Genomic DNA, 21,588 nt, shown 5'->3' on the forward strand with positions numbered 1-21,588 from the left:
GTCAGCATGATAGCATGATAGCAATACTAATGCGTTTATGATTTTGAACAGGCATATTTTATGAGACCTGACCTAATCCACGCCAACAATGACCATGAGGTCATTGTTTAACATCTCACACATACATCATACACACACTGTAATTCCACGAAAGGGCCACAATATTATCATTAATATTTGTTTTCCCGTTATTTGTTTTGGTTTTGATATTATCTGCATATGGGGAGAACTGGAAAGAGAAACACACTTATGGCTCTTGCTCCTTGTGTGGTATTGATCCCCATCTTCACCCCTCATTACCTCTAACCTTTTCATCAAAGTCCATCATCAGTTTAACCTGAGCCGTCAAGTACTTTAACCTGAATCCTGACAGAGAGAGTGAGCTGCCCCTGGCATGAACACACAGTATGACTCCCTGAATAGTGTCAAGATCACTCTCAGCAGCAGTGAGGCACTTTCTGTGATTAGATTTTGGCCGGATTACAAACCGAACAGTGAACACAAATTTAGCAGAAACGCCAGCAGGTGAAGTAGACGTTCTCCGTTCCTTTATTTACTTTTATTACAGACAAACATGGTTAGAATGAATCATGTAATATTTATTTGATTAGAAAGGTTGTTGAAGGCTCCTTTGGCGTATCTTTAAGTATGACGTTTTGTATAATATTTTAAAGGGCAATGCACAAACAAAATATAGATAAAAGTGATTCGACAATGGAGTTCTATAAAGCTTATTTTTTCTTATCTCAGATAACTTTCTTTTGGTATGTATATTTATGTTAACTTTTTAAATATATTAGCCTTCATTCGCATAAGAATACATGAAGAGACAAGTATATCATCAAATAAGACAATATAAAGAGATGAGGTGGCATAAAGCTAAGATCCCCAAGCAAACTAGTGGATAAGGAAAACGTTAAAGCGGTAAAGAAATGGAAAAAGCAAATAGTTTATGAAGGTGGAGAAAAGGTGAAAGTTAGGGATTGGAAAAGGAAGAGAAATGTACAGTAGTAAAGCAGGGGATTTCAGTCTCCTTTAAGGAGTTTGTTTTTCTTGGATGGGGTGCTAATGGCTTAATGTGCTTGAGAACACTGGGGCCAGTCTGAACAGTCTCACCGGGTCAGACACAGAGGTCAATCAGACGCATTACCTGGTGCTCACAGATTTGATGCCCACAGCTCTTGTTCTGGCCTGTCTGAATGTGTTTCAATGTATAATGAAGAGCTAAAGAGAAATGAAAGAAAAGAGAGGAAGAGGGATTACTTTGTGTCTCCTTTGGTGGTGTTTGTTGGTTTTAACAGGACTGAAAACACTTAAAGCACTTAAACCAGTCTGACCAGGGTGACCTTCAGGGCACAGAGGTTAAAAGCCTTCAGTTGACAGACTGACTGACAAGCAGGGAGGGAACTAACCGTATGCTTAAACAAGACATAAAAATAAGCTACTAGTATAAAAAAAGCTGTTTTACTGGTTTATGATGCAATATTGTATTTTCCATTTAGGCTTATTTTCTAATTGGTTTTTCAGTTTTAGAAGTAGTCTTGCAAAATTATTTAAAAAGTGAAAAATCAGGTCTTTATGTTTAATTTAGTTCTTTATTATCTATTTTTTTCCATCTGTTTAGCCTCTGGTTGATCTGTCTGTTCTCCCCAGGAGGGCCTTGCATCACTACCAGCTCGGCATGTTTGTGTGCATGCATAATTAAACACATCAAGGTTTTTTACTGTTCCATCTTAAACCTACTAACCTCAGTGATATACAGATTCAGAAACATTCACACACTTTACTCTCAACTTTGAGAAATTACGCAGACTTTTATGCTTTTCCATTTGGACACATGCACATACACTCGGGATTCAGTCACCTGTAACAGACTGGGCCCAAAAACATCACGCCCCATTTCACCAACATACCGCCCTGTATGCGTGTGTGTGTGCATGTGTGTGTCTGACTGCATGGAGCCATTAGCTGTAATATATCCTTTCCTCTCCAGCCGTATTTGATCCCTGCTCTTTCTCCCCAGCTCTCTTTCCCCCTCTACTTTCTGTTGGTTTTCAGGCGTTTTAAAGGAAGCTACAAGTCATCACCCATCTCTCATGGTACATATAATTTCAGTCTTGGGTTCACCCCCACATATACTTACACGCACACACAGGGTAGAGTTCTAGTTGAAGCTTTTATTTTATGTCTTCACCTCGCATAGTGATGTTGAATGTAAGCAGTGCTTGAGCAGTACTAGGCGTGTGTGTGTGTGTGTGTATACACATTAAAGGATCTGGTTAGTATTGAGCACACAGTGTCCAGTTCTGTCACCAACTTCAAAATACTGACTGCGTGTTTGTGTTTGCATGTCTGGTTGACACACCAACTTCTGTTTTTATCATACAGTGTCCTTTTAGTTAAAAAGCTGAACTGATATCAGTTAAGAATATCTTATAACTTTATTTTCACATCCAAATTAATGTAGCATTGAGTTTTGCAAACTGACACATCGTAGATTTTAAAATAAATCCAACATCAAGGCAATAAGTTACTCTCACTTGATCTGTTTTCTGTAGAAGAGCCCTTACTTTAAGGGGATCATCTATTAAAATGCTTCTACTTACTACAGGCCATTTTGTAAAACTTTCTGCTGCCATTTTTTTTGCATTATGCTAAAGTCCAAGCCTAAACTCAAATCCAGTCCAATGGAATTGGATCTGCCCCTTTACAGATATTGTGTGTTTGTTTTTGTCACATACAAGGGGAGCAAAAATTCATTCACAGCAATGAAAATGACTTTACCTATTTTTGATACAGGGCGTTGCTGCCAAGGTTTGTAAAATCAGCTGTTTAGGGGAGATTATTTTCCGCATACAGTGAGGGCAGGTTGATTGGAATAGCATTTTTTTTGCTTATTAAATGAAATCATTTCGAAATGCATTTTATTTTTACTCATGTTATATTTGTCTGAGTCTGTTTTTTAGTCTTTATTACTAGCCACCTCATTTCTATTAAATTTAGGTATGAAATTCAAGATAATAGTGTTTGTTGAAAAACCCACTTTTACCCTGTAGTAGCAAAAATGTGCAAGGAGTGATGATATACTGTCATAGTTTGACATGTTTAAGTAGCAACTCTAATAAACTTATTTTTTAGGAAATGTAATATTTTATAGTTGTTATTCTTCCCAATAATAATTCTGATGCTCATGTTAAGGTAACTGTTTGCTGAAAACAAATCATTTTGATATTTTTTTGTTAACTGGCTTAAATTTTTATATTTTAAAATCCAGAGAAATACACTGGTGGAGCTACTTAAAAATAAAGCTGTTCCTTATCTGGTGGTTAAAAAAATGTTTTTTTTTTCCAGGTGTTGGTTCAACCAAAGAAGTGGCTTTTTCAGCTTTCCTCAATGGCCAATACCTCCCTGCTGATCTGACTGGAGATATTGTCGTGTCCTATAGTTCGCCAACAGGTAAAAGGACCCTTGTGACATGTGTTTGGTTTCTATTATTAGACATTTTGTTGTCATTCTTTGTTTTCAAATGAAGCTTCTTTGGCTAAAGCAAGGAATTTGACTTTGGTTTTACATGCATAAAAATATAATAAAAATAATAGGATGAAATAAACAACAAAAAAAGAAAAGCAGGTTTTACTGCAAATATGATTATTTTATTTCACTGTAGAGTAGCTGAGGCTGTATGATGTTTATTGTTTTCATCGGAGAGACAGCCTGGGGGGAGAAACCGTCTCTGTGGCAGCCGGTTTTTGCACATAGCCTGCTGACATGAAGGCAAAAGCTTAAACAGTTTGTGTCCAGGATGTGTGAGGTCTGCAGAGATGTTAGTTGCCATTTTCCTGACCCTTGACTTGTACAAGGGGGGAAGACAAGCCCTGATGATCCTCTCTGTGGACCTAATTGTTTCATGTAGTCTAGTCCTGTTTTATGGATGAACCAAACCACACAGACAAGACTGAGTAAAAACAGTGTTGTAGTAGTAGTAATTGTGGAAGATTTTACTTCTTGAGTTGCCGTAGGAATCACAATTTCTGCTGGGCCTTCATGCAAACAGTGTCTACGTCTGAGGACCATCTTTGATCCCGAGAAAGGGTGGCTCCTAGGAGCCATAAGTGTTGCACAGCAGGCACAATGTTGTTGAGGATGGTTAATGGAGGCATTGAAATTCTTTGTAAGGCACTGACTTTTACATTGCATTAGTTTTTATTGAAGTAAAAACTCATTTGCTGAAGCTCCGTTGTGATGTTTTTATGTAAAGTTGCAGTGGACCATATGTTGTTTGAACCATTAGGCTCATCTCTGTAGCTTTTATAAAATTGCCAGATTTGCTATCAATATGCAGGGAATGGAAGCTCCATTATAAAAATTGTATTTCTACCTGTGCACATATTTATGAAATGTTTAATTTTGTTTATTTGTAAAGTTGTAAGGATCTAATACCAGTTACAATAGTCATTATGGTAAATGCACATTTGATTTTACTGCAGGACAGATTTTATATAGTTTCACTGGGAAAAAAAGATATATATAAAACTGATCTTTATAGTAGATGTAAAATGTTCTTAAATACCTGGAGCATTAGCAAAAACCTTATGAAGTTAGCAGGTGTCTGGTCTGTAACATCAAAACTAGGGTTGTGTGACAGGGCTGAACACCATCCAGCTAACAGAGAACTGGAATGGTGTAATGACATTTGGGCTCTTTCCAGATGAGCCCAGTTCATCCCCTTGCTGCCTCCAGGCATCTGTTTCCAGGTTTTGCAATATATCTGGAAGATATAACTTTCCAAAGCAACAGAACCACTCTTTATTTTTAAATGTCACAGACCTCCTTTAAAAGAAAAAAAGGATCTGCATTTGTTCGGAAATCAGGTCATGAAAAAAGGCTTATGTTTTGTGCTATTGTTTCCCTTGGATTACATTTGCTTTGGCAGACCTCTGTTGGTGGAACAGTTTTTCCTCCCCAGAAGCACACTTAATGTGAAATGTCTGGAAATATTGGGAAGTGTTTCTTTCTTGTTAAGGGTTATTGTGATGCTATAAATAGCTGAAAATAAGAAGTCTGGAGTATTTCAATGGGCCTTAAAAGCAAAGCAGCTTGTCGAGAGCATGTTGGAAAGTGATTTTGAGTTTTGGAAAGCACTTGTTGGGCGTTAGGCATTAGAAAGGTCTGATTTAAGATGGAAAGCAAAGAGACGTAGGTTAGTTTATAGCTATACTCAGGTGAAAAGATGGCTGAATATACAGAAAAAATAAGGGTAGAATAAGACACCGTAACAGTCAGAAGAAGAGTTGGGGAAAGCAGGATATCAGCCTAACCCTAACCCACAATACTGTGAATGTAAAGAAACAAAACAATGGCAGTATGTTATGAGGGGAGAAAGGAACAATTGACAATGGGTTATAAGAGATTAAAGTTTCTTGCAACTAATTTCTCAACTGTCTACTAAGCCTTAAAATTGGCTACTGAGCCTTTTATTACCTTAAGAAATCAATTCAGCTGGGACGAAGATGCCGCAATATTTGTTGTCAAAGTAAAAGCTGTCCTAGCTGCTGTATCAGCATGACTTATGAATAATTTAAAAAAAATCTAAACAATTTTAAAAGCTCTGGAGAGGATCCTGAGTGCTTTAAGCTTGGCACCCCGGACAATAGAGAAACTAATTATTGAACACATCAGTCCCCCCACCCATCCACCAGAAAATGTATTTCTAATTCTGCTGACATGAAATTTGCAACAGATATTTACCCAAGTGATTCACACATAGAAAGAAATCTAAACAAATTAGTCCACTTATGAAGTTATGGAAAATTTAATTATGAAGAAAATAAGTTTCAATGATACTTGAAGAAATGTTTTGTTGCCATTGAAGTTTTGTGGATTTCTTGGGGTGTTAGAAATGTATGATGTGAATTTAGATATTTAAATAATTTAGAAATATATACATATATATAAAAAACAAACAAAATGTTTTAATTACTTACTTTACCTGTAGACAAAAATGTTTACATCTCTGTGCTTATTTCATGCTGTACTATCCCCTTTCGTGTTTCATCCTTAAAGAACAATATTAGTGTAATAAGCTGATATTAGCTAGTTAATTAGTGGTAACGCTGCAAGATGAGATGATCAGGAAGTGTGGATATTCAGCTTGTAATTTGCCCACTCTAGCTTATGAATGGTGATACATTGAAAGGTGGCACTCTTTTAGTTTCTATGCCAGGACCATCAGTGTCTTTTGCCACTGAAAATATTTCCACAAATCCAAATTTGTCTCAGAGAAAATGCATACATTTAACCAACTGCTTTGCAAGCTTGCAAAAAAAAAAAACTGTAGCATAGATGCTAACAATTGCAGATAGGCAAAGTGGTATTTTATAACCTTTTTCTGACTTTATGTGCTGTTCTATTTTTATCCTGACACTTCAACACAATTCATAATCTTTTCCCAAACTGACATATGTTTTACCTAAACCTAATTAAACCTTTACCACATCACTGTCGCATCATGCCAACTGCTTTTTTTAACACTTGACACCAGAGTGTGGGTTAGCATGCCAATAGGGTATTGTTGCCAGGCCCAACACTGCTTTAATAAAGGGTTGGTTTTGTTCTGAAACGCTGTGTCCACTGCAGTAAACCATCTTGTGGTGAGATGCCAAGTGGTTCTCTCCAGGAGCATTCCTATAGCAATGTGGTGGAGTTTGATTGTAGTTTTCTGTTTCTTCAGTGCTAATCTGCAGTAGTGCCTCATCACTTCTTATCCCCAAAATGCTGTTCTGGCTTGGAAGGAATGCAACACTTTGTATTCACTGCCACCCAGGCCTGATGATTACGCCTCCACACCACCCTACTCCGCATAACACAATCCCACCCTGAGGCTACTGTGTCCATCTTTAAGCTCTACAAAGGCTTTGACATTTAAGACTGTTGACTTCTTAAAACCTTCAAAGAAGGCCTGATGATGGCAAGGGCTGTTACAATCTAGAAAGAATTTCATTAGTGCCCCTCTGTGATTTTCCTAAAACCATGAGAGTGGGCTTTGCACAAACACACTTGAATGGGATCAAGTGGTCAGGCTGGCATTTACAGTGCATTGTTAGCTTGCGTACATACTGATTATTTTCATGTGAGTGACGAATAGTTGCATGCAGATGATACTTTCCATAAAACATGGCCAGCCATGATTCATTGGTTACTACAGCAACTGAAAACCAAAGATTCAAGCTAACTGTCTTTGTTTTCTCCTGTTTAACCAAGTTTTGGAGGATGACCAACATCTTCACATACCCATGTCTCTAGGAGCTGCATCAGTTTGTTGGAACACCATGTTTGAAACCCATTTGCACTGAGTTTTTGTTGGCATGTCTCATCCCCTGTGCCAAGCAGTTTATGTTTTTAGCTGTCTTTGTTAGTGAGTATCATACAAAAGCTCAGTAGCAGATTTTGGAGGGAGCATGTAACTCAGCATTGCTTCTTCATCCTTATCTTTCATTCTCTTACATTTTATATTAGAAACTTATTTGTAGCTTTTGATTTCTTTGAGAGGCTTAGCTTTCACCAAATGTAGCTTGGAAATGTTCATTGTCAAAAATGTAATTTTGTTGCACTGACAGACTCAAAAAGGTTGCTAAGTATGCTGTTCCTTGACATTATGAAGGGTAGTTGAAGTAATTCAGTCTCTAACTCTCTCTAACTTTCTAACTCCACCCAGCTGATGTTTTAAATTTATTTATTTTTGTGATGCCAAAGCCTCCATTTCCCTGCAATGACAAAACTGTAATCAATCCTTAATTGTCCAATAAAATCATCGGATAAAACAAATGGATTAAAAAGATCAAACTATGCAAATTTATTTAGCTTGTATCTGAGTCACCTATAATTTCCAAAATGTTATATTGGTAGAAATTCAATATAAACATTGTGTATCATTCTGTAAAGCAACAGTTAAAATGTTGCAACAAAAGATTTCAGATAAATATTACAGGGACAGTTTGATATGTTAGTTTTAAATTACAATAGTTAACAGCTAGGTTTCCTCCTTATAGGTGCTGATAAACAAAATATGCAACAATAAAACTGCTCCCTGAATGTTTCCAAAACTGAAATTATAACCAGGACATTTGGATTTTGTGTCAGTGATGTGTCATTGTCTGCCTGGCAACAGCAGAAAACAGGAAGTGTCCATGAGGAATCTTGGATGTAGTCACACTTAATGATCTCCTTGGCTCTGTAAAGTAGACAGATATTAAATGTTTTTTAGAGTACCATAAAGGAGGCATTTTACAGATTTTGACTGCTAGTGACTTGGTGAAAACTGAAGATCTTTCTGAACCAGTTGAGAAAAAATAAATAAATCTGATTTTTTTCCCATTAAGTTTAAATGAGGCTATGACACGAGAGACGGTGAGAAAGCCAGAGTTTTTACAGTAAACAGAGACACCCATATGAAAGCGTGACTTTCATCAATTTTGCCAGGGGAACTTTTTCACTCTGCACCTCCTTCCCATTTCTATTGGCTTACAACTCATCCATCTGCTTCCCATTCACCTTCCAAGGAAATCCTCTTTAACCAATCAAATCAGATCTTAATCTTCCTGGCTTCTATTGCTGTGGCTTAAAGTTAGAGAAGCAGCAGACAGACTTTTCAAATCCCAGAGCAGCTGGTAAAACATAGCCCTGAGGAGCAGGGATAGAGATACTCAGTCTTGTGTGTTTTCCTTTTAAACATCTCATATGTTGTTTGGCAGGTGTTCTCAGTGTGACATGACATACAAGGGTTTATATTTACACTTCATAGTTTGTGCTGTATACATACAGTATTTACTCATACATATTTTATTTGGCTATTTCTCTCAGTCCAGCTTGTAATAAACTTTTTATAATTTTTGAGGATGTCTCCTCATATTCAGTGTCAGCTTGGCTCACTTGCAACATCCTCCTCTTGCTGCACTGTTTGATTTTGACTTGGCAGGAAAAACCATTTCATAAGATGTCTTAAATTTCTCTGTATCCACATATTGATGGGATAGGTTTGATTCAATTCCATTAATTTGTATACCACCAATTCACAACACGTAAATCCAATCATACATACATTTCAAATGATCCTAGTTATCAAACAATAAAGTTCATTATTCAGATTGCTTGAAAAATTTTCCAAGAAAACCCAGTGAGTCACTGGCTTGCAGCATTCACTCCTCCTGGACAAACATAGAGACAGTAGACAATTGCCTGCTTTGTTGACTTTAGAGCGATTCCTCATACTGAGCATGCATGGAGTGACAGTGAAGAGGAAAACTCCCTTTTAACAGAAAGAAACATCCAGCAGAACCTGGCTGCCATGACCGACTGGGGTTTGAGGAGACAGATAAAATAAAATAAAATAAACTAATGCACGAGTATTTTTATGTTAAAGAAACGTAAAAGGTAGACAACAGGGGAGAGATTGCTTATAGCTGTTGGTAGCATTATCTAGTTACCGTGCTACCCAGATAAGCCTTTTAATCTAAGAAACATAACTCCAATTTTAAATGTGAACTATTAACTATAATCTATAATCTACTAAAGCAATCATTTTAAGGCTAGATTAAAACTAGGAGCTGGTTCCACAAGTGTATAGAGGGTCCTGAAAACTAAAAGATCTGCTTCCCATTCAACTTTTAGAGATTAGAGGAAGTACCAGTAAACTGAGAGCCAAGGAGTCTGTTAGGAACATATGGATAAGTGCTGATTTGTTCTTCATCATTAAAGTCCTCTTCTTCTTTTATGTATTACTGGATTGCAATTGTGCAGTTTCATTTATCTGAGCTCTCAGAATGTATTTTTTATTTTTACTTCTTCTCTTCCTACTTTCTGCAGAGCTTAATCCAAAAGGTAAGTGCTTTGCTTGCAGTCCTAGATAGACTAGAACAAGTAGTCGTTAAATAGACAGACAGACATGTCTGCTTATTAGCCTCTGTATGCCTCATTTATAAATATATTTTTTGTGTTAAAAATGTACTAATCATCAATGGTGCTCTAAATACTTTCCAAACATGCACACTACTATATATACAGGAAAAGACGGCTGTCGAGTGTTTATGTTCCTGTTATGTGATACTTAGAAAAAGTCTCTCACCCATACACACATTTCCTCACTCAGGAAAATGTAAATATGCATTTTTATCAATTTTTCCTTTCATACTCTATGGAGTTTACACAGTAATATCATATTTCTTGCATGCATCAATTGACAGAGACTCACAAGCTTTTATTTTTAAGCACACACTATGTCAGCATCATGGCTGTCTTAGTTGGGTAAGAGAAATTGTTTCCATGAAATGTTCTAATGTTATCCTAAAAAGTAACTGACCCAAATCCATGCTAAACCTAAACTCCCTTCACTACAGTAGTTTTGCCTGAACATTCCAGCTCTAGTTTTCCTAGATACTCATTAGTGTTTGTTTTAGTCAATTTTAGTTTGATGGAAACAAATTATCTGTCATAACCTTTTGAGGTTTTGCATTATCACACTCCCACAAACGCTGATTGATCATTCAATTTTTTATAGATTATTTATATAGCATCAATTTACAATGAATATCATCTTGAGGCACATTGCATGCTGTGTGACATGCTATTCTAATTCGGTTTAGTTAAATTCCATTCAAAAATACTGTCTTTGTCCAAAAGACAAATGTTATCATAGCTCAAATCATCCATGTATCTTCAAAGAGTCGTTGTGGTGATGCTGTAGGGAGGAAGGAACTCTGACAGCAGTCAGTTTTACAACAAATCTGAGGAGGCCTCTGACTGAATATTGTTGCTGTATGATGGTCTCATGACTGTCGTAAATTGCTACCAGCTCAATATTGAGGCAACAGAGATAATATTCCACATTAACATGTAATGGTTGACATCATCAGTTGATGGCAAACATTAATAATCCACCTCATTTGCTTTTGCCACTCCTCTTTAGATCTGAGCTGGGTTGTAATTCAGTTATTATTTGAGCTTTTGAGATGCAACTCAGCTGCTCCCAGTTGTAAAAACAAGTTCTTGTTGTCATAAAAACTTTCTAAAATTAAAAACACAAGAGCAAAAATCATTCCAGTTGCACATCATCCAAAACTAGAGGGAATAATTGTCCAAAGATGCTCAAAGGGTGACAAATCAATTCTAATGTAATTGAGCTACTCCAACATGCAGCCAACATGAGCAGCTCATTATTATTGAGCTGCTCATGTTGGCTGCATGTTATAATTTGTCATATTTTAGTTCAGTTTAAATGATAATCCAGTGCAGTCAAATTTATGAGTTCCTTTAATACTCATCAATTTTAATCACAGAAGAAAAAGTCTGGGAGGCAAATTCTATGGAAACAAAAACGGAGAACTAATGGCAGCATGACTTGCAAATTATACATATAAGGATAGTAGTTGAATAAAATCTGAATAAATATTTAAAATTCTGTCTTATTGCTATTACTTGTGGGTTTGGTTTTACAGGTATTAGGTGGGGTAAAGTATACATTGTCATTGATTAAATGACATTAGTTTTACCTGGACATTCCAGCTCACAGATTAAAAGTTGTGAGACTTCACATTTTCTTATTTTAGGTCATTTTAAAAAAATGACTGAATGTGGTTTTAATTGTGTCCACATCAAGCTAAAGCATGCAGAACTTATGGAAGTGAAGTAGGTAATGCATAACAGCTGCATGTGAACAAAGCTTTTGAGGAGTGGAATGTGCAGGGTTTGTTTCTTTTTATTGTTTTCCCTGTGGCCCACACAAAAACCCAAAGAGCATGTGCAGATTACATCCAGTTTCCACACGTATCTTTTATACCCACACAGATACATCGGAGGTGACATCACTGCAGCTGTGGATCAAACCTGATCCGGCACACCGGGTCGTCTTCTCAAATTTTATTCTTGCTCTTTCAGTCAGTTTACCTGATGCAGAGACATGCAAATATAAGCATATTTAAGCTAAATTCAATAATAATAAAAACCTTTATTTATTGCAGAGAAATTAAATGTTGTAACTTAGTACCTTAAAATATGTAACAAATCTGAAGACTTTTGCTGTATGACAATCTCATGACTATCATGGCATTCTAATAGTGCAATTTCTTGCAAGTTTTTGACTTCAGTGTGCAGAAGATGTTATTTTTTTAAAAGCCAAAGCAAAAAAAAAAAAAAAAAAAAAAAAAAAAAAAAAATATATATATATATATATATATATATATATATATATAGAGTGGATTTTAATTAATGTCTGTCAGACCTGCTAACAAATTTTGGTCCATCATTTAGTCAGGCATAATTTAAAAAGGATTTGAAGCAACTTGTGCCTCAATAAATTTTTATTCCTTTGCCTAGCATGGATGAAAATCTGATTGTTTTATCTTTCTCTTAAAAAATACAAGGGTTAGAAGAAATGTTAGACTTAGAGCCAGTCCTGAATGTAAAGTTCTATAGAGATCTGTCTCCAAGTATTCACACTCCACACACAGAAAAGTCTGTAGTCTGTCCCAATATCAACCACTTTTCTAGCATGGAACAGTTTATTTATACTATAAAACTGGTTTTTTGAGTGTGTAGTGAAAGAAAACTGTAAACTGTTGAAAAGATGGTTCCTCTAAGACTTGTCAGTTCCCAGACAGTATGATTTATGAAGGATATATAGAAATAAATTTTAGAAAGACCTTTTAAGATGGTTGGGGCGCTCATGCTGAAATAAAGTCTCCATGCTGGTAAATTTCAGTGTTCAGAGAACATTCTGTAATGACAACTTGGGGAGTACTTTGGAGGTAGGATGGAAAAAGGACATTTTAGACTTTTCTTCAGTTACAGTCATGTGAAGAGCAGTCTCTTCTTCTCTATCCAGGTGTGAACTAATTTAAAATATAAAAACATCCCAGTATAAATGTAAATTAGAAACTTGTAACAGTTGATTCATTTGTACAACCCTGGTGCTAAAAAGTTGCTTTGAAATTGTTGCTCTTTCACCTCACATCTAACAGAGTTTCTCCATAATCACAGTAACAACATGTTTATGTGACCCTTCTTTGTGTTTGTCGAATGTAATTTGTTGCTTACCTATTCAGCCATCCATAACGAAGGTCAACGACTAAATTAGGCATGCAAAAACTGAGGAAACTGGACTGCAGTTCGTCTTTCTATTTTAAAATATATTTTTTTCAAGATTTGTTATTTTTGGCTTTACCGCTTTCCTTTTTCATGATGCCTTTCAGTTCTTGTATTTAAATCAAATTGAATTATTAAAATAATTACCTAATAATTGCTTTTCTGGAATGAAAAGGTGCACAGTAGTTGTAGGTAATTGTTACTATTTGAAATAAGCAGGGACTTTCCACAATTAAACCTCCGTCCAAACCCAGCTGTCAATTCTAGTTATTTCTGCTTCAGTCGCCCTGATGCTGTTTTATTTCCAGTTTTTTCCTCAGTTTAAGTTTTCTCCTCTCGCCTGGTTACTTTATTTCATCTCTTCTTAAAACCTCTATTCCTCCACCTTTCTTTTACTTGCTCGCTCTGTTATTTTTACTAAGTCTTGATTTCTGCCAAACTCAGCACTGCTTAAGCTCACAACATAGTTGTCATTGGACATACTTATCCTTCTCTGTTTTTTTGGGAGGGTTTTTTTTTCTGCTGAAAACTTAGTTTTTACAAAACTTCTCTTTCGGATCTTCGGCAGACACACCTTCACAGTTGGTGTTGATATTAAGTCTCTGAGCACTCAGGTAATCTGAACACCAATAGTGCTTACTGTGCTAACAGATGTTGACCTCTTGGCTGTTTGGAGAGAAAGACTCAGAGGTGATGTAGTGACCTTGTTTAGTTTCACAACAATCTACCTGAAGAGGAAGTCGGCTTCAAATTAGAGGATGTTTATCAAGAATAGAGCATGAAGGGACAAAGCCTGCAGAGTAACCCAAAATTATTACAAGATAATATGTTTGTAGTAGCTGCAGTGGTAATTATAGTTTAATGGAAAATGTATTTTAACTTCGAAGTATTTACTTTCCATTAGGGGTTCCCAGGGTTCTCCAGTCCAGGTTCAGTCTTCCTCTGGCGCTGGTGTGTCTACCTTCATCTCCAGCCAAAAACACCAAGTTTAAGGTCACTGTGGACACCAACCAGCCACCAATTGACCTCAGCGCTATCTTCAGAGGTAATTATTAATACTTTGCATTAAAAATGCTATGGTAATTTCTGTTTAAAACTGAAAGTGTTATCAGTTTTTCTTAGAAATTAAAAAAATTCTGAAGTAAATATTTTTGTAGCGTTGATTGAAATTAGATTGAAACTAAGGTCCCTAAAATGAAAGTTTACAGTTTCCTGTTGAAAAACAAAATATCTAAAACAACATAAATTGTATCCTTAAATTTGAGATCTTTCTTTTTACCCCTTAAAAGAAATTAATCTTATTTTGCTATTAGATAATTTGACATTGGCAGATACAGTATTTAAGTTGAATTAGAAATTCATTAGAAATAAATCAATAACAATGTATAAAGACATAATCAATATCAGTAGGTAATACCCAATAATTTCACTGAACTCCGATCCAGAACGCACAGCATTTTGGGAGATGTAGGCTTTAGCTGCTCAACCTCTCACGCACAACTAAGCAAATTTGGTGGCATCAACTAGCGCACAACCTGTGGAGTAAATTGCGTAGCAGCAGTTTACCATTTCATAGTTGTTTAAAAATAAAAAAACAAAGTTGTGTAATTAAGGGAGAAAATGAGAATAACAGCTCTTGAGGAAACTTTGAATGAAACAAGTCAGCTTGGCACTATTTCAGTGATTTTAAAACAAATCAACAACAAAAAATGCATCAGTAATTATTGACATGGACTTATATAACCCCCCCCCCCTGTATTGTGATATGTTATTCAGTCATATCATCCAACCTTAATTTTCAGTGAGGAAGTAGGAATAATTAGGAATTCCAAAAATTATGCTTAGCAAATAATTATTTATTTTCCCTACTTAATAAATATACTCACATTGAAGGCTAAGTTTTTAAAAGATTTTAATGTGACATCTTTTGCAAAACTATTTGGGAAAAACACAAAATATTTGCAATAAATCTGAAACAAAATGTTAATTTTTAAACAAATGAAGGAACTTTTCTTCCTGAAAATCACACTCAATATTACAAACCATTTTACTGTCGTCCATCCAGGGAGTTTGCTGTCTGAGGACTTCCCTCCAAGGGCAAAAATAACAACAATCCCTGCAATCACTGGAGAGAAATTAAAGACATTTGTAGATGTCAGATTGTTTTTATATTCATACACGTAGCCTAATGTTTGAGTGTAGTTGTATGTTTATATGAATGTGTTATGCATGAGTATTTGCTATTTCACCACAAGGAACATCTAGTAGTTGGCTACATTCAGCGGTTTGCCTTCTAAACACAAACTCAGTAGTGCTACTGATTGTGTTTTTCTTTCACGAGGGATTTGTGTAAGCTTTCATTGTGTTTGGGAAGAGTGTGACTGTATTTTGTTCACCTTTGTTGGCGTCTTGTATCATGATTAGACTGTCATATCTGTCTCATCACGCTGTTTTCTTTCTCTCTGTTTTCCTCTGCAGAGTTTTCAATGAAAACAGAAGATAAGGATGGGAACAGTTTGGCTTTTCAGTTTCTATCAGGAGCCAAAGTCACTGTGCTGGCCTCTAAGACCTCCCGTGAGTCTTAGTATGACACCTCATACAGGAGGTGGTGCTGGTTAACCACCATTGATGCTAGTTAGAACATGGGATTAAACGTTTCAAAAGAGTTCCCTTTCCAATTTATATCCACAGCTACTGATGCTGTTTTTAGTGTCTTTTGTAGCATTTTGCACCAAAATTAGCAAGAAGAAAATAGTGATTATCTCTTTTCTATTATTACAACCAGAAGCATTTGCAGTTCACTTTCTTCCAGGATGTAATTCACTTTATTTGTGATGATCATAATGTTGAGAAAAAACAAAAAATTGCACATCTCCCTTCTTCATAGAGCGTTACCGCATTCAGAGCGACAGTTTTGAGGACATGTGGCTGGTGGTGAAGGAACTCGTTCAAAGGTTTGATCAACATTTCTCCAAATTGGGAATCAAAGACTTCAAGAAAAGCTTTAGTGGTCCAATGCCGCTTCAAGAATACTTCCTGTCTGTAGACAATCACTTTCAGGTAGATATAACCCAGACATGTTATGTTTAGGAGTTATTAAAAAAAAATTAAGAAGTGAAATGTTTGGTATTTTGTTTTGGTTTATCTTAGCTGCGTGTCAGTGCTCAGCAGTATCAGGATCTGCTGTCAGAGCGAGCTGTCCAGTTCAGAGCTATCCAGAGGCGACTGCTGACCCGATTCAAAGACAAGACCCCGGCACCTCTCCAGAACCTGGACAAACTGCTGGACGCCACTTACAACCAGGTCAGAGACAGAAACAGGACATATGCCCACACTCTGTAATATGTCATTTCATTTTTAATTCAGAAACTGAAAGTTATGACCACAATTAGATGGGCTGACCACCGACTACCAAACCTCAGATAAAAAATAAAATCATCACATGAAGGATTAAATTTCACATAGTAAATTTATTTCTTGGCATGAACTCGATAGTAAAATTATTTTGTATGGAGATTAAGGCAAGGCCAAGACACAAGGAAAATAAATCTGAGTTATTCATTCTAAACCAGTTTTGATGTGTGCTTCAGTCTACAGTCCCATTGAAATATCAAATTATGTCAGACATTTCAGCCATCTAAAAACTGAATTCAGAGGATTTATAGGAACTTGTAGATGATTCCTCTTCTTCATGCACCTTGTCCAATTTACCTCTAATAACCCCTTAACATGATGCACCTCCATGCTTTACAGTTGGTTCGATGCTCGACTCCTCCCATCAATGTTCCTGTGATTTTGCCCAAAAATTCTCCATCTTTGTCTCCTCTGAGCATAGAATGTTTTTCAGAATACAATCAACTTGTCAATCAACATGCGAGCAGCTGCAAATGTCAGTTGGCCTGGAGATTTTTTATTAGTTGGATTCGTCTCAATCCAATTCCCAATAGTGAATTTTAAGGTATCAAAGATCCCAAACACAAATCAAAGTGGTTTGGAATAAATGGAGCTTAACATTAGAGCTTACAGCGACTCTGTTGAAAACGTATGTCTAAAAGCTGGAGCCATACAGCGAAAGCAAGTAATGTAAACTTGCTAAAAAGGAAGGTGAAGAAAAATGAGCTTTTTCTGCAGATTTATGTAGGTCAAGTTTTTGTGTTTTTTTGCTAATTTTGTATTTGAATCAGCACAATGACACACAAACCATTAACGACATACAGTAGAGTGTGAAAGAGAGAGGTGTGGTAAAATTGTATCAGTAGTAAGCAGCACCTCTTTAAGCTTCTCTCTCTGCGTTTGCATGCATGTGTGTATGTGTGTGTGCGTGCGGGCGTGTGTGTGTGTGCGTGTGTGTGCGTGTGTGTGTGTGTGTGTGTGTGTGTGTGTGTGTGTGAAAGTGGGGGTGATCTCACAGCTAAACAGAGGAAGTCCATAAACCACCAGACCACAAACTTCACGCTGTAAATTCACACCAACACATCATCACTTTGTGCCTGCGTGTACATCTATGATTCAAAAGACCAATTTCAGTTTCTAGGTGTTCTGAGGCCGGACGTTAGTGGAGCCCGTGAGGATATCTTGGACAGTCCATATATTGTGACACCTTAAAGCCATGTCTGAGGGTCAGAAACTGAAGTAATGATGTAAATATGGGTTTGGATTTGTATATGCTTTCTATTTATTTCAGTTTATTTATATGGCACCAATTCACAACTTCTCATTAGTTGAAAAACAATTTATTCAGGCCAATCACACATATCTCAGGTAAAGTATACACAGAGAATGGTTACCAAACAATGTATGGACAGGTTCAGTTTATAGATTGTTAAAAAGTTTTCTATCTAAAGAAACCCTGCAGGTCACTGACTTGCAGCATTCGGTCCTCCTGCATGATGAAGAGAAAAAAAATAATATAAAGTTAAGAGCTGAAATAACAGAAGATGATGCAAAATTGGAGAGTAGTAGGAGAATTTAACAGAGTGAGGAAAGTCTTCATTATTTCTCTAGCAGCCTAAGCCTGCCTAAGCCTATCCATAACTACAGCGATAGATATGGATAACCAAGGCCGCTCTGATTATAAGTACATTTGGGATCTGGCATCTAATGTGATGGTTAAAGTTAGTGCGATACGCCCACTGACTGTGCTGAAAAAAAAAGAAGCAGGCATAGATCCATGTGTGTGGACAGTACAACTGAGGTCAATGTAAAAGAGATTTTAAATCAAAGCATCTGTCCACGTTTTTTCGCTCTCCCTGATAAAGGGGAGAGACTCAGGATTGCCGAGTCTTAGAGCAGGGCTGGACCAAAAGTTTCTGAGTGAGATAAAGTGATGGTTGCTTGCCTGTGCTGTTTACTCTAGAGGATGAATTGGCGGCCATCTTTTCCACTTTTCATTAGCTTCTTGTTAACTGAGCAGGGCAGGGTGACATCATCCCTTAATTAGCTGCTAAAGCTGTCAGCATTTTGCTGTTTAGCAGAGCTGTGCTGCATCCAACCCTGTTCTTCGATACCTCAGTCATTTCAGGTAAAGTGATTCCCGGGATTCTCAGGCTTTAGTTGGAGCCTAATGAGAGAAAATAAATGAGGTTGTTGAATTACTAATGCCATTTAAGCTAAAATAAACAGAGTTCACCTTAAGCTGGCTACTTGCTCCCATCTAAATAAATCCACTTTTAAGTGTTTTTATACCAACTCTGTTTGATGTCTTTGCCCTAAACACTTTAGTCAGTTGTAATTGTATTTGTGGTGTTAAAATGAAGTCAGCAGGTATTTTATGTTAAAAGTCTGAATATTAGGTTTGGAAGCTGAGCTTCTGTGTGGTTTTTTTTGTTCCTTTTATTTGCTATGATCCACAGTTGTAACTTTGCTTTAGCTGTTCATATAGAGAATAAGCTGACTCAGCATTCCAAACACTAAATAATCCCTAGAATAAGACTCCAAATCTGTAGAGGTGTCAAAAATAGACAAGAGAAGTATGTCATTTTAAACCAGTGATACTATGAGTTAAATATGTGGTTGCATATTCCAGACACCAGCTTCTCTTTACACAAAGCTCAGACAAGGAAAAGCTAAGCCAAGGGCTGGATGATATAGCTGAAAACATATCACAATATAAACGTTTCATGTCAGTCAAACGTCAGTAACCTAATATTTACTGACTAGGTTTTTGTTTCAAATATCCAAAATAGTGCCAAACTGGTGACTTGAACTTTTCTTCACAATATTCTCCCAGCTGTTGTGCTCATTTTCTCTATTCACTCTTTGGTGTTTTATTTTTTTAATTTTAAGCAGTTATGAGGCATGGTTTCAAAACATGCTCCACAACTTACTCAACAGGTTTGTTCTAGGTAACCTACATGCCCCAAAAAGTTGTACAGTTGGGTTTGGAGTTCAGTGAAATGATCAATATTCTGCATATTTTCTATTGATATTGATCATATGTCTATTGCTAGACACATGATTGTTGTTTTATTCTCCAGCTCTATTTCTGATAACGTCTTAAGTATGAATGGATAACACAGAAACAGAGAAAAAGTCATCCTGAGTTGCAAGAATAAATTATGCAACAGACATTTTGCTGTGAAGACGTAGATTTCTACACAAAAACTACTACAAAAAAAGCTGTCGTTGTGCCCATTATTTCATAGTAGGCCCCTGTAGTGAAATGTCCAGGTTCGTTACAAAATTTGCATCACTTGTAAAGTCTGAGCGACCTTGTAACTCACACTCCTGACCTTTTAAATCCATAAGAGTCTAACCTTTCAAAATACCACTGTCTCACGTCGTTCAGGTTGATTTCTAGCTGTGAAATCTTGACTCTCATCCTCAAAGTACTGCTTTCTGCTGTCGCTCCTGTCCATCATTCTTACTTTCCCTCAGTCTTCCTCTTTCTGTTTCCTTCTCTTCCCGCCATCCAGCAGCTCGCATGCGGGAAGTTTCTGACACATTATACACTCTGTAATGTATACACATCGCCATAATGGAGGCTATTGATGGCTGGTCGGAAGAGTGATGAATGCGTCAAATTAATAATTCATGTCAGGATTAAGAGTCATGCTTCCGAGGACAAACTCAGCAGTTTGATTCCAGATTTTTTAAAGATATCTGAAACACGGCTTTATGGTGTTTTACTGTGGTTTAATAAGTGAAAATTAAATAGGTCCAAGCTATTCTATGGAATGTTTTTACATTTTGATAATTATCTTTGTAGTATTTCTGTTTTAGTTCAATGTTATTTCTGTTTTTCTCACAATCGTTTTTTATTTCTTGTTTGATATTTTGAGTTGCAAGTTATATACAAATCATTTTACAATCATCAGCTAGTCTTTTTATTATTATTATTTTGAGGATTAACAATTCAAACACTACCTCACACATTTGATTTAAAGTGAGAAGCAGATGTTTTTTTTATCTTTAGCAGAGGGGTTAAAATCTGAGTTTTTGTAGTATAAATCTTTCACCAGGTGAAACCTGGTTTGACTACTTTGAAAATGGAACTTTTATGAAAGTTAACCTCATGAAGTCGTGGCTCCATGCCTGCAATCACACCGTCGTCAGACTCGTAAAGGAATGTGTGGCCAATCAGGAATGTTGGTGAACCAGGCACCTCTTTCATTTGGATTCAGAGGAATGTCTGCCGGGTAAACTTTCTGCATCAATCTTGGATGATTGTGGGGGGAAGAATTTCCCCCACCTCGTTAGCAGTGTGTGTCTCCACATGCAGTGGCCAGTCATCGCTGACGAACCGTCAGAGATAAGACGAATATGCTCCCTGTGAGAATACTCTGTGGTCGAGTATACATTTATGCAGTGGAGGATAATATTTCCATTGTTCATGCTGCCTTTGTAGGTCTATATTTTATTCATGAACTCCTGAGATCTAGCAGGCCACATCTTACTTTAAATGTGTGTACGTTTGAATGCAAAAACTTTCATCTGCCGCCTAAGGTGGCTGAAATCCAAAATATACCCAATCTGTCAAACAGCCGCTTATGATTTATGAGTTTCAGGATAAAGAAAGACTTATGAGTGATTGCTTGTGATGTGTTAGCGTAGATAACTTTGAGAAGACAAACTAGGTATGAGTCCTAATCACCAGCTTGTTTGGAGGCTATTTCTGAATTTTCCCAATGTTGGGGGTAATTTCTCCTTTAGCTTCTATGTCACTGCTTAAAATCCACCAGTCTCTATGGCCTTTACATTGTCCACTTCAGCTGTTTTGTAAGTACTCTTCAGATGGTGCATATCATTAGTGTTCTTCTTTCTAAATACCGTGCTAACCTTTTTAAAACCAAACTAACGCAGAGCTGTCACTCAACGAAATAAAAACTAAAAGCCCTGAATGAATCTGTGCAAGATGAATGAAGAAAAGCCCAAAGGGGGATGAAGAGGGAGAGAGTCTTTTCAGTTCTCATAAATATTTTTCTCAGCGCCGTTTCCTCTTGAGGCGAAACGCTC

At 36.7% G+C, this 21,588-nt stretch overlaps 1 protein-coding gene across 2 annotated transcripts in view; it reads left to right on the plus strand.

The window, feature by feature from the left end:
- Window positions 1-21,588, plus strand: part of bbs9 (Bardet-Biedl syndrome 9) — a 159,771-nt gene that overhangs the window by 31,092 nt on the left and 107,091 nt on the right. The window contains exons 14-19 of one of the 2 annotated variants that reach the window (XM_023329818.1): window positions 3,352-3,456; window positions 9,862-9,876; window positions 14,039-14,179; window positions 15,613-15,708; window positions 16,022-16,194; window positions 16,285-16,437. In XM_023329818.1, the coding sequence (XP_023185586.1) occupies window positions 3,352-3,456; window positions 9,862-9,876; window positions 14,039-14,179; window positions 15,613-15,708; window positions 16,022-16,194; window positions 16,285-16,437 (683 nt within the window). The remainder of the gene's footprint in view (window positions 1-3,351; window positions 3,457-9,861; window positions 9,877-14,038; window positions 14,180-15,612; window positions 15,709-16,021; window positions 16,195-16,284; window positions 16,438-21,588) is intronic. The other variant, XM_023329825.1, reaches the window with a different exon arrangement.

The sequence above is a fragment of the Xiphophorus maculatus genome, chromosome 3 (genome assembly GCF_002775205.1).
Source record: "Xiphophorus maculatus strain JP 163 A chromosome 3, X_maculatus-5.0-male, whole genome shotgun sequence".
NCBI lineage: Eukaryota > Metazoa > Chordata > Actinopteri > Cyprinodontiformes > Poeciliidae > Xiphophorus > Xiphophorus maculatus.